This window comes from Scophthalmus maximus, chromosome 2 (assembly GCF_022379125.1).
Source record: "Scophthalmus maximus strain ysfricsl-2021 chromosome 2, ASM2237912v1, whole genome shotgun sequence".
In the NCBI taxonomy this organism is placed as follows: domain Eukaryota; kingdom Metazoa; phylum Chordata; class Actinopteri; order Pleuronectiformes; family Scophthalmidae; genus Scophthalmus; species Scophthalmus maximus.
Window position 1 is genome coordinate 4482284 of NC_061516.1, and position 13081 is coordinate 4495364.

Below are 13081 nucleotides of genomic sequence, written 5' to 3' on the forward strand. Positions count from 1 at the left end.
TGAGTGTCTGGATTGGCACAACAGATAGAACATGAGAACATAAACGGATCATTCAAATAGCTGCTGGCTGTTTATTTAGGATTTCATTTTCTTTTTCATTTGATAACTCTTACAGAGGGAGCTGAAAAAAAATTGCTAACTAAAAGGCAACCAATTGACAGTCTCGAACACTGATGGATTATGCAACAGGCTCCAGCAAACAAAGGGCTGTGCATGGCCTGAGCCATGTTAGGTCGAGGTGGAGTCCCGTCCACCTCTTACTGGCCACAGGATACAGGACTATTATCGACACAGGCATTCAAAATGATGCTGGCAAGAGCAGAAAGCGGTCTCCCTCACATTGCGGCTCGATACCCCCGCCCGGGTGTCTGAGCAGACACACGTCAACATTTTCCAAATCCACACACACACAAGAAAAGATACAAATGTTTTCATTCAGGAGCATCTTAGAAAAAAGCTGTAGTGTGGAGAAATGTGGCTCAGCGGGGATGGATGCAGAGAGATAGAGTTCTCAGATTTAGTCTGCGTGTAGCTCCAGTTCCTACATGGGATCCTTCAAATAGGACATGTAAGATGTCGCATAATGCACCGTTAAACTGTATTTTTGTGTGTGTGTGTGTGTGTGTGTGTGTGTGTCTAACCTTAGAAGAATTATATACACGTATATGGCCGGCACTGCTCTGACCTTGTTTTTGAGAAATCACAAAGGATAAGGGCTTTGCGTATGCCCACAGCTTTGGTGTATACAGACACATGACTCTAATGTGTACACCAACATTTAAACTTCGACGGCTATGCGACAAGGACTAATGGGTTTAATATCAGAGCACAAAACCATGTGCTGGTATCAGCATTTTTGAGTTGGACTCTCTCTTCTCTCTCCGCCCCACAACTGAGTCCGGTTCCGCTAGAAACTTGTTCCTGTTAAAAGGGGAGTTTTTTCTTCTTCACGGTCGCCAATTGCCTGCTCATTGTGGGAACTGTTAAGATTCTCTGCAATATTGTGAGGTCTCCAACTTGCTGTGTAAAGTGCCCCGAGATTATGTGATTTGGCGCTTTGCAAATGAAAGTGGAATTAAGTGAATTGAATTGTCATCATCGATCAGGTTTTCTCCTGCAGGAGAAATCTTTGCATTTTCGGTCACCTGCATGCTGTCTTGTGTTATGATTAGACTTCTGTCCTCCATAATGCCGAGGCAAATTCTGTCGGCAAATACAGTATGAGCAAATGAAGAAAACCCTTCAAAGATACATCCTGTGAAACTACTGTCAGGTTAGAAGAGCTGCATGCGTTCAGCGCACAGGACCTGTGCTGCTGCTGATCGCTGAACTTTTGTACGTCTGAACGAGAGCTGGTTGCAGCGATGCCGACAAACTGCTCTCCTCTGGATATAAGTCAGTGACTGTGTGCGAGGCCCTCGGGGGGCTTCTGTACAGGCCACCAGCATCAGCTCCTTCACATGTGACTGGTCACACCACGGCCGTACTGACCAGAGGGGTAAACAAATGACTTGGGCATATAAACATGCACGCACACGCGCACACACACACACACACACACACACACACACACACATGGGAGTGTGATCAACACCACAGCACATTATGAAGATCCTGCAGGGAAAGGCAGATTGTTTAAAAAAACATAAATGGTATCATTGATCCTCTCTGAGTCCTAAGAGACAGAGGGGAACTGAGGGAGAGCAAATGAACAGCTGACAAACCAAACACACACACACACACACACACACACACACACACACACATACACACATACACACGCATTCTGTGTTACCCTAAACTCATGACACAAATCTGTAAAAGGTATTCAAATGCTGGACCAAAATTATTGTCACTCAATCCAATCCAGATCACACTGTGCCAGTTCTCCTCCATATTCAGACCAGATAAGACAAGTATGTGTAACGAATTAATGAATACTGAGAATCAATGGAGCAATGGAGCAATGGAGTGGCAGAGACTATATAAAGGCTAAAAGCTTGGTGCAGAGTAATATTGGTTACGCTATATTTTTACAAAAATAGATCCGACAAATAATGATGCCAGTTTTTTAAAAGGTCCAAAAGTCAAATGGTACAAATAAAAATTTTCTAAATGAAAGAAGAGGTGTCTATTTTATTTTGTAGAATCGAGGCCTGAATGGGTTAATCTCTTCCAAGGGTCTGATGACATGGTCATCTGCAACACTACTTCTTACCAAAACACAGCCATATCCTCTGGGGTTCGATCATAAATATAAGGAAGTATCTGTTCACATGCTCCCTCATGCGAGGGATCCACCCGCAAGTGAAAAGCGCACAATTAATATGCTAAGACGTGTACACAACCCCACGAGTTCAAAACAATTCCCAGAACACTGATGAACTGTCCATCTCCGTTCTAGCTCTGGCGTTTAAAAACCCGGATTATACGTATTAACTTAATTACTAAGTTCTTAATACTTATTCATTTGGTTTATCCTGTTGAGAGCGTTGCCCGTGTTGGATGTGATCAGCGGTCACATGGAAACTGAGCTGATTCATGTGTTGCAAAGTTCATTCTTCACCTTCTCTTGACACACTTCAGGGTTCAGTTGCGAGCGTTTGCTGAAGTTTTCCATGTCGTGAGGATAGTGCACATTTCATTGCGAACTTTGTCTGGAAAAAAAAAAAAGGCCTCGGCATGTGGTTGAAATAAAGTGCACCATGAGATTTTTGCTTTAGAGGTTGTTAATTTACTTCTGGGCTAAATGATTTAGATTAATAGGCTAATTGCTGGGTGCCCACAATGACGGCCATGCTGAAATGGACGATGTCTCTCGGTTTGTCAAGTTCTTGCTTTGAAGCGGACTTTTGTGTCGCTACACAAAAGTGTGAAAAATGATTCCTCCCTCTTCGCATTGCCCTGACGGCAGAGCTGTGAGCCTTGAGCTGTCCAGCGGGACGGATGCAATTCAAGGGATGAACCCTAAGTTGTAGAGAAGCACAGGCGACACTTTGACGCACACTTTCTGTGCTCTTCTGCTCAGGAACAAATCAATGGGATGCACATTTTTGCTCATTTGTCAGAGTAGTCTGTTTCTGAGAACCTTCCCCCGGGGCTGCGGGGCTGCACTTGGTGATAATAAACACCGGTCTCTCGACAACCTCTATAATACATAAGGCACAAGAGCATGTGGACAGTGCTGCTTCCTGAGAGAGACGAATGCAAAGTCCTGGAGGGCGACTTCACCTCCTTCTACGGTGCACGGAAAGGGAAAGACTGAAGTGGTCAAAACGCAGGCAACACCGGAGCAGTTGTGGTGCAAAAAGTTGTTCGTTTTAACAGCAAAGTCTTGCTGACTTCGCAATTATACGACATAAAAACCTTCACTACATGATTCATAACACCCTGTAATGTACTTGAACATGGATACAAGGGTTTAGTAATGCGTTGGTCTTCCTGTGGGCAGACGATACAATCGAACACAGTTATGATATAAGATTATTATTAGAAATGATGCCTGTTGCAAAATACTGTGCATTATAATGAAGAGTTAAAAGGGCCCGTTTAACTGCACACAATGCAGCCCCGTGGCAGTGTGCGCTATCGAGCACTGTGCTTACAGATGCTGGAGAAGGGCGAGTGAGTCCCTGTCCTTTATCACATGCCTCTTATGGAGACATGTGGTAGCAATGTACGACGGCGCGTTCATCACATCTACTGACACAAACGTGCACCGTCGCGTAAGTCATTCAAATCGGAATCGCCGCTGTGCACCAACTGCTGCAAGGGGGGGTGGGGGGGGGGGGGGGGGGGGGGGGGGTGCTGGATGGAGACGGTGAACGAGCAGAGACTGGAGTCATGACATTATTGTCTTCAGACCTGGGCCTCTTCCGATGACAAAACACACAATCAAACAATAACGGCGTCCTCACGTGTGATTTTTTTTTTATTTATTTATTTTTTTCCATCACGACCTGCTGATGATGCTGCGCCCGCGCTTGGTTCATCAGCTGTCCTGTCCTGTCCTGACCTGCACTGTACTGTACTGTACTGTCCTGTCCTGCACTGTCCTGCACTGTACTGTCCTGCACTGTACTGCACTGTACTGTACTGCACTGTCTTGTACTGTACTGTCCTGCACTGTACTGTACTGTACTGCACTGTACTGTACTGTATCGTACCTTGACGCCGGTGTGGCTGGTCTGCGTCTCGGCCTCGATGCGGATGTGCGCGCCGCTGTTCTCCTTGCGATCGCGGCACGAGTTGCCGCGCGAGTGCCGGCTCTGGTAGGCGAGGACGGAGGGGATGGTCTCGGCCGCGTCCGTCTTGATGAAGAGCCCGTGCAGCGTGGCCGCGGTGCCCTGCGAGATGGTGGTGGTCTGGTGCGGGGAGTTGGACTCGTCCGAGTCCCGGCAGTAGATCACCCCGCTCTGAGAGACGTGGATGCTGGGAGCGCAGCCCATGCCTCAGCGACGCGCCGCCGGAGTCGGATCCCTGGCAGCAGACACTTGGGTACCACCCTCCCGTCGTCCGCAGCTGCCTGCGCGCGGGCGGCCGTTGTCTCCGGGCATCGGCCCGCGGGCTCGGAATCGCTCTCTCCTCCGCACGGCTCCGTCTGAGCGCATGAAGGGGGGGGGGGGGGGGGGGGGGGGAGACGCGCGGCGCAGGCGAGCGTTCAGGTCGTGCGCCCCGCGAGTCCGGTTCCCCCGCGGTCTCCGCTAGAGGCTCGTGGAGCTCGACATCACACAGCTGCGCGGTGTCGCGGATGCGCTGGCGGCCTCGTGTCGCCCCACTGGTGCATCTGGGGAATGACTGATGGATGAAATGGATAAATGGACTGAACCGCCTAGCTGCTCCTCATCGCCCTTTGCCTCACATCCGGCTTCGCATCTCCGCTCATCCCATGTGACATGCTCGCATTGTAGAGAGTAACTGGCTTCATGACATCTCTTCTGTGTCTCTACTCATTGGCCACGGTCCACCTCCTCTCTCTCTCTCTCTCTGTCTCTCTCTCTCTCTCTCTGCATCATACCGACATTATATCACTTCTATCTCTCCATCACGACCCTCTAATCTCCCCAGAGGCCATCCCCTGACTCCAGAGGTCGGTTAGAGGCCTCACTGTGCTGAATTACACATAACGCCGTCAAAGTAATGGAGGCTTGATCAAAAACACACTTACTGCCTCAACCACTTGCCACCTTCTCTTCGAGTGTGCGCGTTGCTGGGGTTTCTCGATATGATATTATCTTCCATGTCTTGAATTTGCCAAAAGAGTGCAGCGGTCCGACGTGCGTTTCGTTGCGGGAGGGTGACAAGCGGATTGGGGTTGACCTTTGACATCTGACCTTTGACAGTGCTGTAAAGGAAAAAAATCAGCACCAAGGGTGTGAACTGAATGAAGATGACAGAGGGTCGCAGCTGATGGCGGTTTTTATTGTGATTTGATCCTATGATTTCCTCCATTGATTCATCACAGTTCCCTTAAGTCCGAGCTGACATCTTTCAGGTGCTTGTTTTGACCCGACCAATGGTCCGACACGCAAAGAAACTCGCTTTGCTACGACACGTGGCGAAGATAAAACAGCAAATGCTCTCATTTGAGAAGCTGAAACCAAATGGACTGTATTTATGCAACGCTTTCCTAGCGTTATCGACCACCCACAGCTTTTACAGTACATGTCGCATTCACACACTCACACACAGAAACACATTCGTTCAGCGCTGTTATTGGTCTCACTTTTTCTGTCACATTCATACACTGCTGGCGCAGGCGTCAGAGGCCATTTAGGGGTTTAGTGTCTTGCCCAAGGACACTTTGTCACGCTGACTGGGGGAAGCGGGGATCAAACCACTAACCAGAGGGTCCGTGGACAACCCTCTCCACACCTGAGCCACAGATACGAGAACTATCAAAACATTTAATTTCTGTCTATTGACTGTCTTTAACAACACATGATGGTCTGCCACTCAAACAATGAAGGGCGCCTAATGGGTTGAACTCATTTATTGTTTATACATGTTATTCCACGATGAACCTTCAAGGACGAAAAAAAAAATCCTTCTTCGCTCACTACTCACTTATCATTGATTATAATGATTTATTTACCATTGCTTGCGTTACAAATAATGTATAAACCCCTTTGGAAAGCATGCCTTAATATTAAAGTGATGCCTGTGTGGTTGAGTATAACGTCCTCTACACTCCACAGGTATGTATCACCAAAAGGAAACGTGACTCTGAACATATAGGCAGGAAATTAAAGCCTAAGTCTTGAAATACTTTGTTTGCTTCCACGAGAACCAAATTCAGAGAAGAACCACCATGTGTACATTCGGACATGCCTGGCTAATGTGGTTAAGATTATTATCTTAGTGAGTAACACTTAAAAAAATCTATCAGCGTCACATCATCCAATTTGCCACATGAAAATATTACGTTGTTACAGATTAACACATTTATACATCAGTAATACAATACACAGTGATGAACACTGTGATTTATAATAGTATTACACTGACAGGGGCCTTTTCCAGCAGCAAGTGCCCTCCTTTTTAATACTCTTACCCCTGTTTGGCTAATAATGCTTATTCTAATTGGGTATTTTTACAATATCTTTTCTGCTTAACGTTTATCCCTCAACATCTTTCACTAGGAACTATTGTCTGAACGTCTTTTTGTGTGTCTGAGAACAGTGTGTGCTATATATATAAATATATATATATAACTTAACGTGCTCAGCATTGTGTACTTATCACCTGTTGAGACTGTAGACAGCCCCCTGGTGGCCGGCCTCACACACTGCAATCCACTGGTGTTCAGATGGTGGATTAGCAGCACCCTACCAAACCTGCATCTTTCAGCTGAAGTGCCCTCCTATACGTGCCAGAGGCCACCGCCACAACTGTGCAGTCCTGTGCAGCCACATCTCTCCACGGGCTTTATTCATAGCCGGGCAAGATCACTAGCTGTCAATAATAAATAATCCCAATAATAAATAATCACACAATAAACTATATGAATCAGCTTTTCTGAGTTCTGTGTTACAGCACTGGACTCTCTTGACCAGATCAAATCACAACTTAAAACACATTAGATTAGTTTAGCCGACATAACTTCCACCATGCCCACCTTGATTTCATTGACTTACATGTATTTAACTAGGCACCTTGATATTTACCCTGGATGAATTTGATGTGCTTTTATTCATGTTTTTATTAATGTTTTGTAAGGTGTCCTTGGGTGTCTTGAAGGCAAGACTTTTATTATTATTATTATTTAGATTATTATTATTATTATTATTATTATTATGAATGCTGTAGACATTGGAGGTGTAAACAGGGCTTATTTAGTTGCAGTTTTAACGTTTCTACCAGTCTAAAATATATTTCCAGGAGGTAGGAGCATAAAGCAAGAACAGCTCGTGCATGTGTGTGTGTGTGTGTGTCTGTCCACTTACTCGAGTTTAAATCCCCACCCGAGTCGTCAGTTTTACATTAATTTTAATGTATCCATTGGTTTGCTTTCTTTTTCTCTGTTTGATTCAGTTTGAACATATCAGACATATATTTTTCTTCCTTTCCTTTTTTTTTAATTTAAAAAAAAAAAAAAATAAACTTCTATCTTGTTCATGTAGTTTTCCCCTCGAAGCACGAGTGAGTTCCTACCTTTCGTGGTCCGTTTGGAAGTGAAGCACTTTCCACCCTTGTCAGTCCACTCATGTCTTTGAGCCGAGGCGTTTACTCCTTCTAACCTCAAATCGAAAAGTCGCCCAAGCCTGTGATGTACCGAATGTAAAATACACATGTGGACCTGATCTTGAAGCCAGTCACAGCTGCCGGGGTCCCACAGGTGCCGAGCGGTGTGCAGTTAGTTTGGTGTCGGCCCCCAAACTTCATAACCTCCGTGTTGCAGCCTGCACCGCCGGCGGACTCGGTGTCCGTGCGGCCCTAGTGCCCCCCCTCCTCCCTGTGCAACTACAATGTTCTGGTTCAAACAGTTGCACAATGTCGAAAAAACACTCAATTACAAGAAGAAGAAAAAAGAAGAAGTCTTTAATGACACTACCATGAGCAGTAGTGGAAAAGTAACAAAGTACATTTACCACTTGTTTTTTTTTATTTCTATACGTTTTGCACTACTGCACTGCATTCGACAGCTTTTGTCACATTTGAGATCTGACACGAGACATGAAGGTATAAAACATGATCCAATGTGATAGATTAAACTATCAAATTTTAAGCAGATGAAATTATTTCCATTCATGATGAAAAGATGCTGCTTGTTGGGCCATTCTTGAGGAGCAGTTTTACTTTTCATACTTAAACTACATGTACTTTTGCTTAAGTAAAGCAAACTTATACTTGTAACAGAGTCGTATTGCTACTTTTACTAATTAATTACTAATTAAGATAAAATAAACACGAGGAATGACAAAAGGCAACTTAACTAGAGCAAAGACACAAGGAAAGGTAAATCAAAGAATATACGAACAATTCGAACGAGTCCTCAAATAATAATGAGAGTTCTTATTGTTCAACGGGAGTTTGTGATTGTGGCGGATTGTGACACATTACAAAGCCAGGACAGTCACTCACCCTCTGGCACAGGAGATACAGGTCACTCACATTCAGGAGTAAAGAGTCATGTCAAGCTTTGTGCCCACATCCATCGGACCGATTCACGGTTGAGCAATACATTCATTCATTTGACACTATTTATTGTTCATTTTATTTCTTATATTACTCAGTTATAAGCTGTGCTCACCACTGTTGATTGATTTATGGACGTTGTATGTTGTATGTGATATGCTATGTTACAAAACATTTGTGCATCAACTGTGTTTACCTATTTAGTGTCTGACTACCCTGCAGTGTCACTCTGCCATGTTTCCTCTGCAACCTGGCCAAAGCTCTAAATAAAATAGTAGGGCAGGGAACTGGCCTGTCTTATAAGTAAAGTCGAATTCCATCTACAACTCACATCAACATTGAAACTGTGCTGCTATCCCTCCATCCATTATCTATATCGGCCAGGATCACAAACTCTAGTTATGTTGAACTCTGAAAACACTTGGGTTTTTCAGAGGTCAAAGGTCAGGGACTAGTTGGGCTAGGTTTAAACTTTGGTTGTGAATGAAAGGGCCCACATGAAGCGGTGTTTTCAGTTGCTGAGAGGAGCAGAAGTTGTCGGTGAACTTGAACATTGGGGAGGAGGAAGAGTAAGACGAACAAGGGGCGGATGGGGGTTCAAGAAAAAGACAACGGTCGAGTAATCCGGTTTCTTCCAGTATTCGCAGGTGGAGGCCATAGTGGATGTAGCAGTTGTATAACAAAAGTCTAGGTTGAGCATGGGTCCACAGTTGGATGGTGGAGGCTGCGGATTATGGTCAAAATCAGTTGTATTGCTGCTGTCTGCAGTTGGAGGCTGGAGCAGCAGACAGACGGCTGTTGTAATGAGAAGGCAGAGTTTAAATCCGATGGTGGATGGAAGGTGGAGGGTGGAACGGGACACTTTGATGTCAGAGAAGTTTGTTTCTGCGACTGTTTGACAGATTTTACAGGTGGAGGCAGAGGCTGTAGGTGGAGGATGGGGCATGGCTCTTCGATAGGCTCATAGACAGGTGGTGGTTGAGGCTGATTTGAGGAGTCTCTCCCACGTCCAAGCTCTAAACTGTATGCACCAACCCGGCCATTCTTGAATCTATGAGGAGCTGAGGAATCAGTTTTTCAAAAATGTTTATTGAACAACTGAGATTTGAAAGATTTGAAAAAAGTGATGAAGATGTCATTGAAAAAGTCTCCTCCGCATATCACCTACCACTTCCTGGTGGATTTGCTGGTACCGCTCCACTGGGTGGTTGTGTGTCCTTAAAGATTCTTCAGGGTTTACAGCATCAGCAGGTGAGACTGGAGGCCGGAGCATCTGGATGAAAACCACCTTCTCTGGAGATGGAGCAGAAATTCTGGAAGGACGGCGCACAGAGCTCTGCTTCCTCTAAAGGGGCAGGTGGGCCAGAGTGCCGGGGCCTCTGGGTTAAATTATTGCACATCAGTTGAAGTCAGCAACACGTGACAGTTTGCCAGTCGCAGCAAAACATATTAACAACAACATTTTACCATCTCGAGACAACTACAATCTACAACTACAGAGGACCAGTTTTTCGAAGGGAAGGTCGATACAAAATATAGAAATAATTCTTCACTGATACTTTTTGCAATCCGAGTGTCTTACCGGGTTGTTTGTGCAGCATGGACTGAAACTTGGTGCTTCCTTCCAGGCTCTACCTGGTGTGCAGAGCATCTTCTCTTTGAGTGGTCCTGCTGTTCTCTGAGCTGGATGGGCAGATCACACTGCAACAACACACACGTTAGGATGAGGCCTGAGTTCATTGAGGATAAGTTATATATCTAAATGAAAAATTACAGATGTGTTATCTACACAATTTATGATAATAGTTAAATAATAATTAAACTATGCAGCTCAGTGCCTGTTGACATTCTCATATTTTTACACTTTAGATTAGCAGTTTATCAGCACTAATGTATTAACACAAGTTGTATTGTTGCAGATGATAAAGGTAAATATTAACTTAAGATAAGGTAGGGATAGTAGGCTCCAGGGTTATGTGAAACGGTCCATATCAGGGTTTTTTGTTACAAATACGACATAGTTTGTGGTATTAGTACAGCTTAATCTGTCTGTCCTAGTACATGACCATGTTGCACATGTGACTCAAAGGATCCAATACATCTCTTCTTTGTCCTTTAGCTACACTTAATATTAATACAGTAGCATTTCAGTGTGCAGCATTTCAATGCGTGGTCTGCATGAAAGAAGATCAATCATCTCCCCCTGGTGGTCACTGAAGGTGATTAAGACTCTTTTGCTATTCAAGCATATTCAAGCATATGGACGCATGGATTTACATGTGCTCTATGTAAACACATACTGTTAACCAGCTTAGTAGCCAGGTTCCAACTGCTCACATAACACATGCAAGTGGACTTGGACGCACCCAAATGTAGCTTGAAATCATTTATTCACTGTTATTTTCTGGATTTCACTGAATCAGAATTCACCATGATGACTCGCTGGCTTCAAGAATGTGTTCTTCAAGTCTCTATTAACTGCACATGACCACGCATACAGCCACTCAGATTTCTGTGGCTGTAATTGTCCGTGATGGCCCTGGAAAGGTCCCTGCCTAAGAAAATGATGATGTGGGCTTGGCGCTATGGTAACTATGGACAGGATAAATACAGTGACCATTAACTCTTTCAGTTTACATGTCACTCGTTTGCTGTTCTGCAGGTGTAAAATTCTACCTTCTCTCTTTACACTTGGAATAATGTTATTTTTTTCTTGCTCCTTCATATGGAGGTCAGAGGTCGCATTATTGACCATCCTCGGAGTTTGTGATTCATTTAGCAACAGAGCTGCTCATTTGGTGTTCAACTGGAAAGATGTTGAGGTTACTCATTGTTTACCCCACAGCCTCTCTTATCCTTTTTGGACCAACTTACAGGTTTTCCCTGCTACTAATACCACATCTATTATTCCTTATTGTATTGTGTGTTTCATTTTCATCGGATGCCGTGTATCTGTGTAGATTACCACACGTCAGGCATACAGGAAATATGTATCTCCAATTGCAAAAAAGACATTTTACAATGTCCACTGTAAGAAATGACTAATAGTTCTTCTTTTGGAGCACGGTGTTTTGCACTTGATGCCCCTGATCTGGTATCTTCTGAAATGTCTTTTGTCTGGTGTAATGAGTGTTTGATGTTAGGCTTTCTAATTTATTCTATTATTTCTTTTGCATTGGCAATTGGTTGTGGATTTATGTGAGGGTGGCAGGGTGAATGTATAAAAATATTGAGGGTTGTGATAAAACTTCAATGTGTACAGGAGTTTTTTCATTATTATATGTTTACTTGATATGAAAGTTACTCATGAAATGCTATTTCATGAAATATGCACAATTGCTATTAAAACAAAGGTAGTAGGATTTTATTCCTCTTTATGCCGTTCAGAGAGTCCAGGAGGAACAGTGGAATTGAATTCATGCCATTTGTTTTTGTTTTTGAAAACAGAAAGGTATGTGCAATAGGTCTCATCATCCTTATCTATATCTATATCTATCTATCTATCTATCTATATATCTATCTATCTATCTATATATATGTGTGGGTTAGGGGTTAGGGTTAAAAATTTAAAATTAAAAAAGGATGTAACGCCTGTGCAGGTTCCTCAACTGTCCAGCAGAGGGCATACGAAGTACAGCAGGTAAGATTAGCACATCAACTACATCCAGCCTGAACTTTAGCATGTGTGTGAAAAAAACCCAAAACTGTTAAGCATTGTGTGGAAAAAAGGTGATGCCTATTTGTTGAAAAGTGAGATTATCTTGATGAAAAAGTGCCATTTCCCCCCTGGCAACAAAGGCATCAGATAGAGATCCCAGCATTGAAAACAAATATGACGTGAAAAGAGTTAAAACAAATGGGTGATAAATGTTGGTCGTGAATCATACGATAATTGCTGTAGGCAAGAAGATGATAATGTAAATGAGACAAAACAGCTGGTTGGTAAATCAAACCAATAAAGGAATCTGTTATCTGTTATCTGTATGCTCATATTTTTTCATGGAAATAATGAAATGAATGCTCGGTATCAAATAAACATAAATGCGTAAAAAAAAGTCTTTCTTGGCAGACACAAAAAGAGCTGAAGATGCTGAATGCACTCTCTTCCGGTTTACCAGGGAGACGGATTTCATTCTCTTCTGCTCAACTTGCAAGATTGTGTAGCTTACCCTGTTATGACATAAGCAGGCCTTTGTTTCCCCTAAATCTGAATTATGCACGGCTGAACTGAATCCGTCTTACACACACACGTACGCACACGTACACATACGCGCGCGCACACACGCGCACACACACACACACACACACACACACACAGACACACAGACACACAATACAGACTGCTTATGTCACACTTTGATGCATGAAGGAGGCTTTCACACTTGTTTGTGTGTGCATGTATCAGTCCATATATGCATGTGTGCATATACATACATGAGGTCTC

General features: G+C 43.8%; 1 protein-coding gene across 2 annotated transcripts in view; it reads right to left on the bottom strand.

Annotated features, from left to right (window-relative positions):
- The window catches only part of pde8b (phosphodiesterase 8B), a 42306-nt gene extending 34457 nt beyond the window's left edge, over positions 1–7849 (bottom strand). Inside the window, exon 1 of one of the 2 annotated variants that reach the window (XM_035625717.2) lies at positions 7654–7849. In XM_035625717.2, coding sequence (XP_035481610.1) covers positions 7654–7707 — 54 coding nt within the window. In that variant the 5' untranslated portion in view covers positions 7708–7849. Of the gene's footprint in view, positions 1–4166; positions 4603–7653 lie in introns of those variants that run through there. The other variant, XM_035625716.2, reaches the window with a different exon arrangement.
- Positions 7850–13081: the final 5232 nt, after the last annotated feature.